The sequence below is a fragment of the Spinacia oleracea genome, chromosome 4 (assembly GCF_020520425.1).
Source record: "Spinacia oleracea cultivar Varoflay chromosome 4, BTI_SOV_V1, whole genome shotgun sequence".
Taxonomy (NCBI): Eukaryota; Viridiplantae; Streptophyta; class Magnoliopsida; order Caryophyllales; family Amaranthaceae; genus Spinacia; species Spinacia oleracea.
In genome coordinates this window covers 81,690,941-81,709,183 of record NC_079490.1, presented here as the reverse complement: position 1 = coordinate 81,709,183, position 18,243 = coordinate 81,690,941, and the positions used below count along the sequence as shown (strand labels likewise).

The window sequence follows — 18,243 nt, the reverse complement described above, 5'->3', positions numbered from 1 at the left end:
GAGATAAGGGCCGTTAGATTAAATTGATTGAGGGATGAGATTAGTTCTCAGTTCTCATCTTAAGGGATGGTTCTCACCGGATCCCGATTCTATATATATATATATATATATATATATATATATATATATATATATATATATATATATATATATATATATATATGAGGAAATGGGGAGAAGGCTATGAAGGCGGAAGGAGGGTAAAAATAAATAGAAAGTTAATCTCATTGGCCAGTTCTCGGTCATTTGGGTTTAATAAAAGTTAATGGGTGCAAAGGATGAATCAATAAATAATAATCAAAATTTTAGATTATTAACAGAAATTCGTGTAAAGGTTGTATTATTTAATGCAATTTTTGCTTTATTTTATAACATAAAAGGGAATCAACTAAAAAATATTTATCAAAAAAACCAAATAGTAAAGCTAGAAAAAAAATCAATATAAAGGGCAAGAAGCAATTCACCAATTAAGTACATGGTATTATTGTATGTGCATTCAAATTACAAGCACATATCATGTGCGTAGAAAGTTAGTTGTGGTTAATATAACACTTCTAAATCTTCCTTGAATTGTAAAGGGTATATCTCATCCATTTATTCGTTGACCATTAAAAAAAAAGTAAAAGTTTTCCTTGAATTGTAAAGGGTAGGTTTCATCCATGTCTAACTAAAAACACGAGTTTTAAGAAAAGTGTAAATATAGTAAATGGGAAAGTGAAATTTAATACATTGATAATTGGTTTCCATGAGAAACTGGAATACAACGCATGTTTATTGTTTTGTTGTGTTTTCAATGCATTTTTAATTAATATAGTACATGAAAAGTGAATAATTAAATGGACAAAATAGAAACATTACTATAATTTTGGGACGTCCGATTAGGAAAACAGAACTATAACTTTGGGACATAGGGGGTATTTTTCATTTCAACTCACACTCGATTGTGTGGTCTAAATTTGAACCATAACTAAATTTAGGTGATGCAATAGAAACCCTAACAAAACTGGCTTTATCCGTGTTAGCTTACTTATGTCTAATATGTAGTAGTTCATCTCTATCATATAAGCCAAGAGCTGAGGGTAAATGAGTAAATACACTTTTCGTGTTCACCTAGGAATGTACGATAATACCCTCAACTCTAATCTAACCCCCCATCTTTCATCTTAAACCCTAGGAATTATGTTTGACCGCACACCCTCTGAGGGAGGCTACATCGCTGGTAACCAGCGAAATAAGGACCCCATACCCATTTTAAAAAATACAAAAATTTGGAAACATGGCCCACCTTTAAATAAATGTGTAAAATTGTTGTTAACTTGTTATATACTGTCATTTCTAATATAAGTATTGTCATTGTTGTATATATATTGTCATTGTTGCATTAAAATACTGTCACAATCACCCAAAAAAAGGAAATTATGTATACAACTGTAATGAAATATAAAAAGTAAAGAGACCACTTAAATGAATGGATAAAAGTGTTGCATATTAAATGAATGGGCAAAAGTATGTATACAAGTGTTATATAAGTATTGTCATCGTTTGAATAAATACTGTCATTGTTGTATTAAAATACTGTCATTGTTGAACTAATTACTGTCATTGTTGCTCATATATATAGTACTTTATTTGACTTTTCAACTCATGAGAGAAAATTACCATTTTACCCCGGATATGGGGTAATTGTGTCGCTGGTTACCAGCGATGTAGCCTCCCTCCACACCCTCTCTCTCCTCTCAACTCCATCGCCTCTCAAACCGTTCGCCGTCTTCGCTTCTCATTTCAAACCTCGCCACTTTCTCTCTCCTCCTACTTCTCAGCCGTCTGCCATCACCGTCGTCTCCACCATGCTTCGGTCAAGTCCGACGATCCTTGCTCTCTCAATTACACCCCATCTCCCGGTTGCCAAGTTAACTCCATCAAGTGGAATCATACCAGTTAGTTTCCCCCTATTTTTTTTATTTCTACAGTATTTTAATTAAAAGATGATTTGATTTTGAATTTGATTTTCTGGGTTTGGGCAGATTTGGTTGTTGCAAGTGCTGGCGTATCTTCTCTCTCATGGTGTGGTGTACGTTAAGGTTTCTTACTAACGTGCGCCAATCTTGAAAATGGCGAGGAAGAAGAAAACACAGAAGCTTGAGATTGCTCAAGTGAATGAGGAAGCCTCTTCTCTTCTTCATCAAGAAGTTTCGAGGCCTAAGAACCAGAACCAACTCAGAAAACAAATACCCATTCCTGATGAACCTCGGGTTAGTGCGGGTTTGGTGACACCAGTTACGCTGCCTCATTCTGACCATATGCTGCCGTCGATGGAACGTCTAGACAACTCTCAAGCTTACCAGGACTCGGCTGGTTGGTCGCGGTCAGTGCGTACTGATGTAAATCGACCGCCATCGCTGGTTGAAGCTCTGGAAGAGTTTTACGAAGATAGCCATCGAATGGTGGTGGGAAAGGATAGGGTGGACCTCCTGGTGAGAAGTGTTAATGCTGCACTCAAGGAAATGCACCGCCAGAGTGTGAGGAAGGAGAACCCAGGTGTAGATCCAGCCCAGAAAACAGAGGATGTCCGTACAGAAACAGAGTGTGAGATGAATGGTGCGCAGCCAGCTCAAAGGCGATTGGATATGGAACCAAAACCATGGGTGAGTCTATTTAAAAGTAGTTCACTCCCTTCTAAAGGTTTTGCGTTGAATTTTATTGCTCCCACAGTCTGTGATGGTAAACCCATAGCTGTACTTGATAAGCATGAGATACAAAAAATGAATGATCTATGGGGAAATGCAGTTGTCATGTATGTAGTTGGGGAAAAACCGTCGATTGGGTCTATTTTGAGATTCATTGCAAAAGAATGGCACCAAGTGGATAAACCTCAGATTTTCCTCCATGATGAGGGCTATTTTGTAATCAAATTCCAGTCAAAGAAGGATAAGGAATCAGTTCTGGTGGCTGGTCCTCATATGTTCTTTGGCAAACCTATGATTGTTAAACCTTGGACAGCAAGTTTTAATTTCCAGGAGGAAATATTGAGGGTAGTACCAGTGTGGATTAGGTTGCCTAACTTACCATTGAGCTGTTGGGGGGGTGATTCATTGAGCAGAATAGGGAGTTTGCTTGGAGATCCTCTATATGCTGATGAATGTACTTCTAAACAGCAAAGAATTTCATTTGCTCGAATTCTTATTGAGGTGGATGTAACTGGTGACTTGCCTAAATCTGTGCATATTCAGGACCCTATGGGTAACATTGATAAACAGGTGGTTGAGTTTGAATGGCTACCTCCTTATTGCCAGAAGTGTAAGATTGTGGGGCATGACTGTACTCAGACAAGAGTCAATACCACAAGATTTAGGCCAGCTGATGTTCAGAGAAAGAAGGTTGTGAAGGCGTGGAAACCTAAAGCAGTGCAACCAAATGTTGAACCACAAACTACTGATGAGTTGACTGCTAATGATGCTATACAAGAGGATGATGGGGAGAATGGAGAGTTATCTGTTTATGATAAGCCTTTTACTCCAATTGCTCCAGTGCTTGATGAAGGGTGGAGAGTTGTTTCAAGGAGAAGAAGAGATATTAGAACTCCAGCTCAGACTGTGGGGCTTGCTGAAGTCCATTTGAATGGGGAGGAATTGGTTGCTGGTAGTGATGGAGTGGAATTCCCAATTGATCCACCATGAATATTAGTACCTGGAATGTGAGGGGATTGAATGATCCCATTAAAGTAGTTGAAATAAAAAAGTTTTTAGCTAGTAATAACATTAGTGTTGTAGCTTTGTTAGAAACTAAAGTTCAGGAGAAGAATAGTTGTAAAATTCAGAAGAAAATAGGGGTTGGGTGGCAGTGGATTATGAATTATGAGCACTCTCCTAGGGGAAGGATATGGATTGGTTGGAAGCATGCATTGGTGTCAGTTCAGCTTATCCAAAAAACTGAATTTTGTGTTCACTGTCATGTTGCTACTAAGAATGGATTGTTTGATGCTTTATTTTCAGCTGTGTATGGTTTGCACTCTGTTGATACTAGAAGACCAATGTGGAGAGAGATCACTGCTTTCAGTAGTACTGTTAATTGTCCTTGGCTTGTCATGGGGGATTTCAATGCAGTTTTATTAGCTGCTGATAGAGTAAATGGCAATGCAGTTACAGAAGGGGAAACTAAGGATTTTGATAGTTGTATGGATGCTGCAGGGTTGGCTGAGCTTAAGAGTTGTGGGAGTTACTATTCTTGGAGCAATAAGGGGCAAGGTAACTTGAGAATCTGTTCCAGAATAGATAGGGCCATTGCTAATGCTTTGTGGCATTCTAAGTTTGTTGATGCTGTGGTGGATTATTTGCCTCCAGGAATATCTGATCACTCACCTCTGGTTATGTCTTGCAATATTCATATGGGAGGGGGGAGTAGACCCTTTAAATTTTTTAACTATATGGCTGATCATGTTCTGTTCCTTGATGTAGTTAAAAAGGGATGGGATGTGTCCTGTCCAAGGGGTGGAGCCATGTTCAAGGTGTGGACTAAGCTGAAAGCAGTAAAGCAAGGATTGAAGGAGTTACATCATAAAGATTTTGCTAAGCTTGATGAGAGAATTGAGGGGTTAAGGGCTGATTTGGGTCAAATTCAGATCCAGTTAGCTTCTTGCCCTACTGATAGTAATGTGCAACAAAGTGAGAGGGATTGTAGTGAGACTCTTAAGAAGTTTTTGCATATTCAGGAGAGTGCATATAGACAGAAAGCAAGAATTCAGTGGTTGCAAGTAGGAGATTCTAACTCTAAATTCTTTTTCAGTGCAATGAAGGAGAGGATAGCTAGGAATAGCATTGATATTTTGTATGATGATTCTGGGAAGAAGCTTAGCACTACTCAGGAAATTCAGGAAGAAGTTAGCTCTTTCTATAAGAAGTTGATTGGTACTGCAGCTAGCTCATTGATGGGTGTGGATGTTGGAGTGGTTAGGAAAGGGAAGCAGCTATCTGCTGCTGATGCAGAAATGTTGGTGGTTCCTGTTTCAGATGCAGAAATTGATGCAGCTATCAAAGGTATTGATATCAATAAAGCCCCTGGGCTTGATGGTTTCAATAGTTTGTTCTTTCTTAAAGCTTGGGAGATTGTGAAAGCAGATGTTTATGAAGCAGTAAGAGAGTTTTTCAGAACTGGGGTGATGTTAAAGCAAGTGAACAACACTTCAGTTACTTTGGTTCCTAAGATTCAGAATGCCTCTTGTGTGAAGGATTTTAGGCCAATTGCTTGCTGCTCAGTTGTTTACAAAATTATCTCCAAAATTCTTACTGCTAGAATGCAAGGTGTTATTGGTACAGTGGTAAATTGTTCTCAATCTGGTTTCATCCCTGGTAGATCCATTTCTGATAATATTTTGCTGGCTTGTGAGTTGGTGAAGTGCTATTCTAGAAAACATGTCTCTCCTAGGTGTATGATCAAGGTGGATCTGAAAAAAGCCTATGATTCTTTAGAGTGGCCTTTCTTGAAAACCATGCTTTCAGAGCTAGGATTCCCTATGAAGTTTGTGAATTGGGTGATGCAGTGCCTCTATTCTGTTTCTTATTCCATTCTGATAAATGGTTGTCCCACTAAACCAATTCCTGCAAAGAAAGGGTTGAGACAAGGTGATCCCATTTCACCTTATTTGTTTGCTTTGGGTATGGAATATCTGTCAAGGTGTCTTGCTGCTCTTGCTGAAGATACTAACTTCTCTTATCATCCTAGATGCAAAAAGTTGGATCTCACCCATATGATGTTTGCTGATGATTTGTTGATGTTCTCCAGAGCTGATGAGGGTGCTGTGAAAGCTCTTTTTGATGCTTTTACCAAGTTTTCTTTGGCTTCTGGTTTGGAAGATAATTTGCACAAAAGTGAAGTTTATTTGGCAGGTGTTTCTGATCAAGTTGCTTCCAGTATTGTTAGCTCAATTGGGGTTCCTAAGGGTTCTTTCCCTTTCAGATACTTGGGTGTCCCTCTTACAACTAGGAAGCTCTCCTTCACAGACTGCAAGCCTCTCATAGATAGAACTGTTGCTAGAATCAAGAGCTGGACTTCTAAGTTCCTTTCCTATGCAGGTAGGCTGCAACTGGTGAAATCTGTACTTTTTGGTATTCAGCTCTACTGGTGTCAGATTTTTGTTATGCCTAAAAAGGTGATGAAGGAGATTCAGAGAATTTGTAGATGTTTCTTGTGGACTGGTGCTGATGCAGATTCTAGGAAAGCTTCCATCTCTTGGGAGCAATTGTGTTTCCCTAAGAGTTGTGGAGGGTGGAATCTTAAGGATCTAACTGTGTGGAATAAAGCAGCAGTTTTGAAACACTGTTGGGCTTTAGCTTTGAAGCAGGATAGGCTTTGGGTGAGGTGGATTCATGCTTATTACATTCAACATAGAGACTTCTGGACTATGCCAATTCCTAATGGTTTAACTTGGTCATTAAGGAAAATTTGGCATAATAGAGAAGTATTTCTGCAGGCAAATGGAGTGGATCAGTTTGTGCAAGCTGGTAAATTCAGAATTCAGAAAATGTACAAGTTTCTTCATTCAGTTGGAGCTCAGGTGGGATGGAAGAGATTGATTTGTAATAGCCATGCTAGTCCAAAGAGCACCTTCATTGTGTGGCTAGCAGTGCAGAACAGACTTGCTACAAAAGACAGATTGATAAGATGGCAGCTGAATATTGATGGTATTTGTGGTCTGTGTCAGGTGGAAAATGAAAACTTGGAGCACCTTTTCTTCTCTTTCTCCTATTCTCAGGAGATTTGGAAGCAGGTTCTGCTTTCTTTAGGTGTGAATAGAACTGTGTTGCCTTGGCATGAGGAAGTTCAGATTGCAGTGAAGAAAAGCAGAAGCACACAGAAGCAAGCTTGCAAGTATAGTATAGCTTTCATTGAGTCTGTTTATTGTATTTGGTTGCAAAGAAATGCTAAGGTCTTTAGGGATCATGTTGATCCAGTTAAGACTGTTGTTAGCAACATTATGTTTAATGTTGAGTGTAGATGTCAGTAGTAGCCTCTGTGCTCATTTGCTAGCTTGTGTTGGTTAGCTAGGTGCTTGGTTGTGTCTGTTGGACAGTTGGTGTTTTCAGAGTTTGTTAACACTCTGATTACTTGGTAAATAAAGCTCATTATTATTTGCCAAAAAAAAAAAAAAAAAAAAAGTGCTGGCGTAAAAATGGGCGGAATATTGAGGTAAAAATGGGCAGAATATGGGGACTATTCCTCTTTCAGGGTCTGAATCTGGTGATAATATTGAGGTAATCTTACATTTTTACTTATCCTTTTGATTTCGATTTTAGTGGGTTGATATTACTTTTCAAAATTTCAATTTTGTTTGGGGATATTGTTTAGTAGAATTCTGGGTTAAGAGAAAATGAGGGTAATTTGGTATAAACCGGAGGAACATTATGACCCAACAGGAGGAGACATGGCGAATTTGAATACTTTGACTTGAGTGGGTGCTATTTCTTTCTCTGTTCCATCTAAGGTTAGAAATTTATTCAGAGTGGCGGGTGTACTTTCTTCATTTCAGTAGCAGTGTAACATCAGCTGAGATTAGCAATTGAGCATATGCACTACTTTACATTTCTAGGATTTTGTTTGCATGTTTTTGGAGCCATTATCTTCCAGTGTACTTCTATGTGTAATTCATTCAATTATTTGTTATTGTTATGCATTTGTTCACCTTAAATTCTTTCATTTTTTATAATAATTGCAATTAACTGCGGAATTCTGCAGTAATGGTATTCTGTCGTGATTATTTGGGTGGTTGTTTGATTTTTTAACCTAAATAAGTGTTAATTGTTGGTTTCTTTGTCAAAGTTTATTAATTTAACTGATCTTCCCATTCTGAATACTACTTGATGCAAGGTTGTCAGGATCGGGATCCTACTTTGGATCGTTGAAGAGGGGTAGGATCGGATCGGTAGAATCGGATCGTAGGATCGTAAGATCCTACTAAATACTAAAAATAATGGTTATATTATTAAAATGAAATGTAAAATCATGTATTCAGGTAATTTTAATACTTAAATATCATTTTTTGCTCACATAAGATTAATACTTGTGTAGATTCAAGAACAATTAATAAGATGCGCAAGGTTGTTGAAATTATATGAATTTCTCTACTTTTAAATGAATAATATACTTTTTAATTTATAACTAATTTATTGAGAGAAAAGTATGATATTTCTAATGATATGTGATTATGAACTATTTAGTAATAAAAAAAATTGTTATATTAAAAAATTGTATGTTGGATCGGATCGTTGGATCGGATCGTAGAATCGTAGAATCTTAGGATCGTATTAAGATCCCACCACAAAAAAAAAGTTATCGAGATAGGATCGTAAGATCCTACACACATTAAGATCTTACCTAAGATCCGGATCGGTGACGTGTTTTTGGATCGTAGAATCGTAGGATCGTAAGATCCGGATCGGGAGTTTAACAACCATGACTTGATGTTTACTGGTTAATTTGAATCAGAGTACATTGATAATAGGTGACTGTTCTGGCACACTTAGTATATGATTTAATCAAGGGAATGGTAAATGTCAATTAATAAGAGTTGTATACCATGTAATAGCTGGCTCTTGAATCAGAGTACATTGATGATGGATTCATTAACAGGATAATTCATCAGGTATTGGCCGTATATATCACGCTGAAAGTGCTGAAATAAATTTTTCTGATGTTTATGCTACCCGGTTGGCTGATTGGGGATCGGTTCGTCAATTAACTAAATTTTGCTTTCTGCATTAGGATTCTGAGGTTAGTTATTTACTTTCCAATTGTTGCTCTGTGTCTGTTGATCATGATGGTTCATTTGTCCTTTTTTTTTTTTTTTGCAGATGTACCTTTTTGTGGTTCATGCTATGCAGAGAACAAAGACCAAGGCATCCTTCTGGCAGTTGATGGAGTACACTTTTAATCTGCTTTTGGTTACGAATAGATTAATTTTCCAACTCAGACTCACTATATGTCTTTTTGGGTCTTTTTATTATATTTCTGGGTGTTTATTTTGTCATTTTGGATTAATACTCTGTGAATGTGTTCAAATATAATGGGTATTGTTTACACTTTAAAAATTCTGATTTAAATTTCTCGAACTTCTACAAATTAATCTATTAATTTTCTGGATTTTATATTTGGTACAGTTTCATCAATACCAAGTTGTTGGTAGAGCTCTACAGGATGAAGCTTCTTCATCTTCTGCAACATGTTCGATTCATCTTTGCAATTATTCTCAATTTGAGCAGGTATGTTGATTTTTTTTTGCCAATATAATGTGCTCAGTCCGTTTGGTTTGTATTTTGGTTTTGATTTGATTTGATTTGTTTTGTGTATTGATTAATGTGGGTGATGAATCAATATGTAGTTTTGATGATATGGGTCTGTGATTTATATTTTAGATTGATTTAATTTGCTATTTTTATGGCTTTCTTTTTGGGTTTATTGAGTAATTTTGATGATTAGAGCCTCAATATTTTTGTTTTTTGTTGATTGAGTAATTTGCTCTGTATTTTGGGCGTGGTTTTTTTTATTTGTTTGGGGTATTGATTAATGTGGGTGATGAATCGATTTGTAGTTCTGATGATCCGAGTTTGTGATTTGTATTTTATATTGATTTAATATGCCCCCCTTTATTTAATTTATTATTTTTTTAATAGCGCATTTTTTAGTCGTTGGGCATGCCTGAGTTTTTCATCCCTGGATCAAGATGTAGTGCATTGTTTCTGTCATGATCTGGTTGCCATGTGCGCTAACAAGGGAATGGTATGTTTTCATGGCATGAAATTTTTACTTTCTTGATGTATGTGGTTCTGTTTTGAGCTCATGCTTCCTTATGATGTCAATTGTTGAATTTAAATCTTATTTTGATTTCGCAATCGATTTGACTACGAATTCAGAGCGATGTTTGGTGAATTTGATTAGTGTTTTGTATTTCTTTTTGCAGATTTGTCCAAGGATGAAGCTAAATATCCCTTTTTTCTTTGAAGATATATGGGCTAAATGTTGAATATATGGGTCCAACTAGCCCAATTGGATCATTGCTATGCAGGTATTTTCTGCACTATTAAGATCTGAATTGGATTTGAATGTGTTAGTTTTTAATTTCTTACTTGCCATTTTATTGCTTTGTTGATATTATTATCATTGAATTGCTTTCAGTTTTAGGGATATGATTTATTGGTGTACCAATTAGAAAATGTTACTAAGATAGTTCATATTTTGACTAATTAGATAGTTCTGTTGAATTGTGCACAGAGGAAAAATGTCTTGAATTATCAGCAGCAAGCCAGTCCATTGGTCCCCAAACCCCTTGCTTTCAAGGGGTAGGATATTTTATGGGTCTGGCGGGTCTTACGATATGTTTGTTGGGAGGGATGCGACCCGGGCTTTGGCCCTCATGTCTTTAGATCCTCAGGATCTTACTGCCAACACTGATGATTCAACAGTGAATCTGAGCTTGATGTTCTTCAGGATTGGGAGCTTAAGTTTCAAGGGAAATACCCCAAAGTCGGTGTTCTTGGAGGCCAACCGCAGTTGCAGGAGGAGATTGTAGAAACTAAATAAGTTGTATAGGTTACTCCTAATTTTCAGTTTTCTTTATTTCATGTTTGATGATTATCTCTTAATGTCAGAGAAGGCCTATTATTAATCAAGTACCTTTTAATGATATACTGATCCAATTTAGTATTAATCTTTCATTGTAGCTGTTTATTGTTTGTGGTGATTAATTGTAATAATACAATTTTGATTTTTTCTTTTATTATCTCGCACGCGTATAAGAATAGGAATTGATAATGTTGTGTATGTTCTTTATATTGTGCTAATATGTTTTTTTTCTTAACTTTTCAACCATGCGTTTGTGATGAAATCTTCCAATAGGAATTAAATCATTGGTTAAAAATACTTTTCTGAAGAAAAATATAGAGATAGTCATTTTCTACAATAATAAATAATAATTTATTAATGTTGGTTTACTTTCCAATTGTCAACAATTGAACAGTTGACTTAAACATAACTCAGCCTGAAAGTGTTCCAATTGGATGTGAAACTGAATCGAATGATAAGAAATTGATGGACTATCATGGAATCATATTATTATAACGCAGGAATGGAATAAAGCTTCCATCTTTCATGGTATTATAACACAGGAATCTGTTTACAATCCGTCTAACATACACAGTTACACACCACATTTACAAACTGCATGGATCCTAAAGTGGTGTCTGAAGAGTCTACTACTTACTTATTAGTGTTCTCATCAACCAACAGAGATCTAAGAATAGCTTCAGGCATCCCTTCAGCATAGGGAAACAAATGCCCTGCGCCAGCCACTTCATGATATTTAATCCATGGAAGTCTTTGGGCAATGTACCTCTGCAACGTGACAGGAACAAGGGTATCCTCATTACCTTGCCATAGATGTACAGATCCTTGTATGCTTCCAAAGGGGTTTGTGAGGTTCACTGGACTAAATTCCCAGCTCCCAAATCCAATCATCATGTCCCGATGGAGTGACTCGAATTCTCCTTGCTGCTTCACTTGTTCCTGTCATAAAAGTCGCAGTTTTATCATCCTAAGATACCAATTAGTTGCCTGATATCCAGACGAAAGACTCCTGGTGTCAACCGTTAGACCTTTTCAAAAAATTCAATGTTAACCTGAAAAATTACTATTAGTCCCTTCTTTCCGAAGTTGATTTTGGCAGTAAAAGTAATACTAATATTGACTCTATGGTGTCCATTATGTCTAATTTTGACTTTGTAAAGATATAAGTTATAAATCCAGTGCAACCATAAGCTATATAAGAATAGGCCAAACCAAAGGAAGAAACCAGCTTACCCTGTGATTGTTTCCACGTTTACGCTTGAGTTTAATTTCATTATCCTGTTGACTGAGTACAGCTTTTCCTGCAGCAACACTGGAACCAGGGAAAAGCTTTTGAGTGTTCCACCAATAAGTAAGCCAGGGAAAGTAGTGAACAACCCTTTGTGCCCATTGATCCTCTATAGGCTGCTTTTGAAAGGCTTCATTACATAAGTTGTCAGGGAAGCCACTCCACCAGTAATTCACAACTGGTGCCAACAGCGCTGCTCCTGCTAGCCTGCAACAGTATAACGGTTTAATATTTCAAAATGTATGATTACGGTCATAATACATCATTTTACGAATATATGTCTATTACCGATGGCTTAAAATACTATCCTTAGGTTTTCAGATAATATAATGGATTATATAAAGTTGGCTCATTAGACTACTACATTGCATTATTAGGTTTACTCTAAGGCGGTCTTACTCTTCAATTACACCTCTAATGTCTCTTATAATCTTGTTACAAGCACATAACTTTATTCTGATTCTATTTCTACAAATTAGATACAATGATAATGAGAAGGACAATGATTCATTAATGTTAGCTGGCAACCTGCAGACTCTGACAGGGTCTACAGGGAGCTGCTAAATCAATTGCTTTTAGGATGTCTATCTCACTTTTGAGAACTTACAACTCTCTGAATGAACCAAACACGTTTTATTCATATATCCTCATTCATTTTTATCAACCATGCAACTCACATAATTCTAATAAGAAGAACCTACACAGCTGCTTATGTTGTGAAAACACACAAGTAACCGCACAATTGTTTATTTGATTCCTAAAGTTCTTTATCCCTCTGTAGTGAACCAGATACCCAGCTGAAATAACAATGCATCCCAACTTTTGTTTTAATCCCAAAAGTGAGATATCTTTGTGTACCATTATCTTCAAAGAAGTTTTATTGTGCTCAATGTAGGGGTCCTTGATTGAGATTTGAGAATTTTTAGCTAGGCCTAAATCTTAGTTAGGAAGCTTTCCTATACTGTTATACCCTTTAGACAGCCAAGAAGGTTGTCAAGGAGTTAAGAAGGTACGTCGATCCTTCAAAAAAAGCATTGGTTAATCGGAACACTTTACGTTAACCTAATTGCTCAATAGGCTAGACCTTCAGATTATGGCTATATGGAACAAAGAAACTACTTTGAATCTCTTATGGGCTTTAACTGCCAAAGTACCAAGAAATACAAATTTTGGGTCAGTGCTTAACTATATTAAAATCATGACTAGTAAATCTTCTCAGTTCCTTCTATGACATGAACTATAAAGAAGATTCTTGTCTGCAAGAGTGAGCCTAGGGGGGGGGGGGGGGGGGGGGATTGTGGGGGTGGTGAAGCAGCGTAACCTTACCCGTGATGCATTTCTTAAAGTTCCCCCGTAAAGGATTGTTCAACATCTATTCTATAGCTGCTCTTACTCTACTGAAACCAGTGAAGTATATTTTCTTACTAGGAGTCTAGAATCTCGTTGCTTCACTTCATAGTGAAGTCTGCATTGCTTCAACAATTTCTAGAAGATAGTCTGACAAATGTAAGGTGTATGGAATGCTATTTGTGGAAGTTCTTTACAGTATATAAAATTCCTTCCAAGTGGTTGAGGTCATACGCAAAGTTGATTTAATATTTGTTTATGCTCTCATTTACAATTTCCTTAATCTATCTTTAAATATGAAGAGTTTTTAGGCCAATTCTTTCTAGACAGTCGTTTTAGAGATGCTGATGCCCCTGATGAAGTGTGGATTAAAAAAAATGTACAATGGACTTGCTAAAATAAATTAAACAATACCTGTGGGGAATGTATCTGAGAGAACCCCAAACTGTTTGTCCGCCCATAGAATATCCAATTAAATAAAATCTATTCCCAAGCTTTAACTGATCAGCAAGCTCTTCAATATCCAAAGCGAAGCTTTTCACGTTTCTCTTTGGATCAGGATCACTCTCTCCATAACCAGGCCTATCAAATGACACTATATATAATCCCAACTCTTCAACAACTTCCTGTGAGGGGAAAAAGAATGAAGTTTACAAATGTCTTATATCTCAGATCAACAGAGATCTTTCTTGTCTTGAAATAAAAAGGGAAATTTCTGGAATATATTAATGAGAATAATGACAAGGTAAAAATGTATTGGAAACGACGATGATTCAGATAAAAACTAATACCATGATTTTGGATATTGTTCATTAGTGATTTTGGAGAAAATTTTACGAGTAACATTCTACATAGATAATGTATGGCTTTTAATCAATGTAAATTCCATACTATTTTTTAGTTCTAAGAAGAAAGCCTCAGCTGAAATATGTTAGTGCTCAACGGTGATATAGCTCTATCCCTTCTTTTCAAATTTTTTTTTTTACCAAAATATAAGAATATTCCACAATACAGAAGCCGAAAAATCGACCCTCTGACAGTTTTCAATTTGATATTGCTAGATTTCTATAGAATTTAAACGGGGGGTGATAATTTACCAGTGGAAGGTTAGCTGCAACAGCAACATGATGCCTATAACTGCCAAAACCATGAACAAATATGATCTTGAACTTGGAACTTTCCTTTGGTACACCAGTCTCTTTATAGGCCAAATATCTACCATCCCTCAGCTTCACCCTCTGTGCTGTTATGGCCGGTCCACCAGGAAGCCCACATATCCGTGGTGGTGGTGGCAAGTTGTACTGAAAGATACATGTCACCACTATGACAATGAGTACTATAACTCCAACATTCTTCAACACGCCTGAAAAATAGTTTGAATGTTATAATGTGGGACTAGTCTTACAGACTTCCCTTCAACTTTCTTTGATTCACTTAATTATTTGGTAACTGGTAGTGTAAAAGGGGTCTCTTACCTCGTTGAATTTGAAGCATTGTAAAATTTTGACTTGCTGTTTTCTTTCACCTGTACACAATACATAAACAATTTCCTTAATACTAACACACAACAAATCCTACTCAATAAATTTTCAACAAGACAAACGGTGTGTTTGGATAGCAAGATAGAAGAGAAAGGAAGGATGGAAAGAGGAGGACGGGGAGGGGACGAAAGGGAGGGGAAAGGTGAGCTCCATTTCCCCTCTAATTTCTCCAAATTTGGAGGGATGGTGTTTACTTAATAGGAAGGGACAATGAAATACTCCCTCTCCCTTCCCTTCCCTTCCTCCCCTCAACCTTTTATCCAAACAAGGGAGCTTGTTCCCCTCCCTTTCTCTCAACCCCCCCCCCCCCCCACCTCTCTATTTCCTCTTATCCAAACCAAGTGACAGGAACTTCAAGAGCGAAAAAGCATCTGGAAAACCTACTGCTACTAGTATTATTTGGAAAAATGAATTAAAATAAATATTTGTATTTGGACCATCAGTGGTATGTGTAAAATAAAATGAGGTGGAAGCAAGGTGAGGGTAGGGAACCGCATCAGAGTCCACTTACTATTATCATTAACATTTTTCAAAATACTGATAAAAAAAAAAGATCATGACCATGACTGTAATCTACTTGGGAGGAAGCAGGGTGAGGGTAGGGAAACAACAAGGAGAAGAAACACGCCAAGGCACGGTGCTTGCAGTAACATGGACAGGACGCATGATAGCATCAAAATGCTCAGTGTCGATGTAATCAACAACATAAATTATAACAAGCAATCCCAAATGATCCTCTTCGCCGCAGAAGAGGGGGTGGTTAGTAAGGCAATAAACAAGAAAATAGGTAGAGGGCACTACTCGTAGGTTACTTGCTTCTTAACAGAGGCAGGGCCTTAGAGGGTTATGCACCCTACTGTAATGCAAGCCAAAGCTATTCTTGCGGGTGCAACTAGGCTTGATCTCAAAAATTGCATTTTTTTTTTTATCAGATTGCACACTGCTACAAAAGGTTGCTTTCATAGCTTCAATAACTCTAAAGAATCATCCCAAAAAGTTGAGTTTTTCCATGAATAATTCCCCATGTTGTATCAGTGGAATCTTCTTGTACAATATACGCTCCTACATGTCATTATATGCTTTTAAAGAAGTTGTTTAGTAGAAGCATAAAATAAATGATGCATCAGATAGCACCTTAGCAATGTCGCAAATAGTAGATTGTTATTTTAGAATATCATCCATCCTACACAAAGAAACTGGTTGAAAGCATTTGTTTGTGGTGTTTATGGATGAATATCTAACAGAAGTACTAACTAATTCACATCTAATTATGAACTCGAACACTAGGACATTGGCATGACTCTTAGATACTACATCTTAGATTATAATCATGCAAATAAATCATAGGAACATTTTGCACACGTATCTGTGTCCGGCACTTGTACTTGAATTTGCATAGCATAATTTGGTTTACACAATTTTGTTTCAAAAAATCATTCTCTCTTCATTGTTATTATTCTTGGTCATTTGTGGGCATCTTTTTAATTGGAGTAATTTGAAACAATTCTGGTGACATACATAAAATAAATAAATTTCAATAATTATGTTTGTATCACATGAACAAGAGTTGTACTAGTAACTAACTAAATTAGCTTAATATATAGCCGCAATGAACATAAGCATTTTTACATTGACAAAATCAGAATCTTTACTCCCCTAATTTTGTTAACCCTTAGTGTGAAAAATAGCCAGAGATTTGAAAATAAAAGGAGTAATTCTTCATTTGAATTACAGAAAATAATCAAATTCAGTATCAATTTAAATTAGTTGAAAAGGGAAGAGGAATACCTTATCAAAAGCTGGAAATTTGTACCCACTTGAACTCTTGAAGCCCGACTATAGAATCTGAGAACTTGCTCTGGACTTTGGAATTATACATGGCTGAACGAAATAAAAAGTCAACTCCATATAGCGGGGAGTACTAAATGCAGATATTATTTTACTTTAATATTATTTTTTCTAAATTATCCTTATTCTAATCTAAACCTATTCCTAGTCAAATATACACTCGATGAAATTTTCCGGCATAATATACCTCCGGACCTATAACCCGACGACTTAAACCAACTGCCGGAAATATTTACCGGTCTGTTCTTACCGCCGGAAATTCTATCCGGCAGTCTTTTCTTACCGCTGGTAATGGTAACCGGCAGTGTTGTCCACCCGCTGGAACACCTATTCGGCACCTTTGCTCTTCTGCCAAAATTGTTGAACTTTTATTGAATTTTACCATGTGATACACGAATTAACATCAAATTGACAAAATTGACAAAAAAAAAAAAAAAAACAAGATATGATATACCTATGAGTATCTTCAAGGTATGTGAAATCAGAGAAGCGAGAAGGGATGCAAAACCAGAGAAACGGTGGAGAAGGTTTTATTTTTTGGTTCTTTTTGAGACATGCAAATTTAAAATCGTGTTTTTAATTATTTAATTATTATTTAAGTCATTAAATGATTCTATATTTAGGGATTTTTATACTGAATTGAGTACTTGCGTATTATTTACACTAATATAAACCTGGTCCATGCTAACTTAGCGTGGATCAAGGCAACGGAGTAATTTTTTTGGGTAACATATGTAACTATCACGTGACAGTTATTTTGTAATTTTAAATAGTAACTATATGCGTATTACAGTAACTATGTGTTTTAAAGAGTTACTATGTGTTTTGAAGAGTTTTAATGCGATTTGTGTCTAACCCACTTTATATACGTTTTAAACTTTTTTATTTTTCAAAATTTCAGATCTACATTCTGTTCATTCTCTTTCATTTTATCTCTCTTCATTTTCTCTCTATGATTTTCAAAATTTAGCCCAAATTTCTAGGTTTTGTTCGATTTTTTTCGTAATTATCTTATAATTCTTATGATTGGATCTATTTGATGAGAAAAATTGGAGGAAGTAGTAGATCAAGAAGGAGGTTCGTCGTTGCCGAAATCGAATCGAAGAATTTGCGCTCGCATACAAATCTTCGCAAGAATTTTTAGAGATCACATCTCGGTTTGTTGTTTTTTAAAGAATCACTACTGCATAAACGAGCTAATGCAACCCCTGAAAACCGTTGCAATAGGACCAAAAATCATTGCTATATGCCTATTGCAACGGTTCATGAACCGTTGCAGTTGAGGCCGTTGCATTAGGCTTGATGTAACGGTTCTATTTAGCTAATGCAACGGTTCATTCCTATCCATGAAGACCGTTGCAATAGGATCCTAATGCAACAGTTCACATAGCTAATGCAAGGGTTCTTGGCATCTACAAGAACCGTTGCATTAGGCTATAATGCAACAACTCTGTAGAGCTAATGCAACAATCATGTCGTATTTAGGAACCGTTGCAGTATGTCTTATGCAATGCTTAAAGGACCAAATGGGCAGATCAATAAATATTTGTGTTGGCAAAATAAAAAAATACAACAATTGATGATAAATATTTAATTTTTATTAAAACT

General features: G+C 36.4%; 3 protein-coding genes across 10 annotated transcripts; 2 read left to right on the top strand and 1 right to left on the bottom strand.

The window, feature by feature from the left end:
* Positions 1 to 3,673: 3,673 nt before the first annotated feature.
* LOC130471659 (uncharacterized) lies at positions 3,674 to 5,108 on the top strand. Its single transcript, XM_056841909.1, has 2 exons — positions 3,674 to 5,033; positions 5,077 to 5,108. Exons 1-2 carry the CDS (start codon positions 3,674 to 3,676, stop codon positions 5,106 to 5,108), a joined length of 1,392 nt encoding a protein of 463 aa, XP_056697887.1.
* Positions 5,109 to 7,159: 2,051 nt separating this feature from the next.
* LOC130459799 (uncharacterized) lies at positions 7,160 to 10,754 on the top strand. Of its 6 annotated transcripts, XM_056827351.1 has the most exons (6): positions 7,160 to 8,763; positions 8,844 to 8,911; positions 9,150 to 9,251; positions 9,663 to 9,768; positions 9,950 to 10,054; positions 10,261 to 10,754. In XM_056827351.1, the coding sequence occupies exons 2-5, from the start codon at positions 8,844 to 8,846 to the stop codon at positions 10,010 to 10,012; spliced, it is 339 nt and encodes a 112-aa protein (XP_056683329.1). In that variant the 5' UTR covers positions 7,160 to 8,763; the 3' UTR covers positions 10,013 to 10,054; positions 10,261 to 10,754. The 6 variants fall into 6 exon arrangements, 2 of the variants coding, with proteins under 2 accessions (XP_056683329.1, XP_056683330.1); XM_056827352.1 differs by having other exon boundaries at positions 7,160 to 8,911; positions 10,241 to 10,754; XR_008919429.1 differs by lacking the exon at positions 9,663 to 9,768 and having other exon boundaries at positions 8,844 to 9,251.
* A 360-nt stretch (positions 10,755 to 11,114) lies between these two features.
* LOC110798677 (uncharacterized) lies at positions 11,115 to 17,228 on the bottom strand. Of its 3 annotated transcripts, none has more exons than XM_022003864.2 (8): positions 17,090 to 17,228; positions 16,823 to 16,983; positions 16,576 to 16,668; positions 14,722 to 14,771; positions 14,344 to 14,609; positions 13,661 to 13,872; positions 11,845 to 12,106; positions 11,115 to 11,550 (listed from the first exon to the last, which is right to left on the bottom strand). In XM_022003864.2, the coding sequence occupies exons 4-8, from the start codon at positions 14,738 to 14,740 to the stop codon at positions 11,245 to 11,247; spliced, it is 1,065 nt and encodes a 354-aa protein (XP_021859556.1). In that variant the 5' UTR covers positions 14,741 to 14,771; positions 16,576 to 16,668; positions 16,823 to 16,983; positions 17,090 to 17,228; the 3' UTR covers positions 11,115 to 11,244. The 3 variants fall into 3 exon arrangements, with proteins under 3 accessions (XP_021859556.1, XP_021859557.1, XP_056683327.1); XM_022003865.2 differs by having other exon boundaries at positions 16,919 to 16,983; XM_056827349.1 differs by lacking the exon at positions 17,090 to 17,228 and having other exon boundaries at positions 16,919 to 16,992.
* Between the last annotated feature and the right edge of the window lie 1,015 nt (positions 17,229 to 18,243).

Excerpts from the sequence above, each read along its gene's own strand:
- LOC130471659 (XM_056841909.1), top strand. The coding sequence starts at position 3,674 with ATGAATATTAGTACCTGGAATGTGAGGGGATTGAATGATCCCATTAAA. Across the intron at positions 5,034-5,076 it reads AATTGATGCAGCTATCAAAG|TTTGTTCTTTCTTAAAGCTT; the intron begins GTATTGATATCA and ends TGGTTTCAATAG.
- LOC130459799 (XM_056827351.1), top strand. The coding sequence starts at position 8,844 with ATGTACCTTTTTGTGGTTCATGCTATGCAGAGAACAAAGACCAAGGCA. Across the intron at positions 9,252-9,662 it reads ATTATTCTCAATTTGAGCAG|CGCATTTTTTAGTCGTTGGG; the intron begins GTATGTTGATTT and ends TTTTTTTAATAG. Across the intron at positions 9,769-9,949 it reads TGTGCGCTAACAAGGGAATG|ATTTGTCCAAGGATGAAGCT; the intron begins GTATGTTTTCAT and ends TTCTTTTTGCAG.
- LOC110798677 (XM_022003864.2), bottom strand. Across the intron at positions 13,873-14,343 it reads TTGCAGCTAACCTTCCACTG|GAAGTTGTTGAAGAGTTGGG; the intron begins GTAAATTATCAC and ends TTCCCCTCACAG. Across the intron at positions 11,551-11,844 it reads AACGTGGAAACAATCACAGG|GAACAAGTGAAGCAGCAAGG; the intron begins GTAAGCTGGTTT and ends CTTTTATGACAG.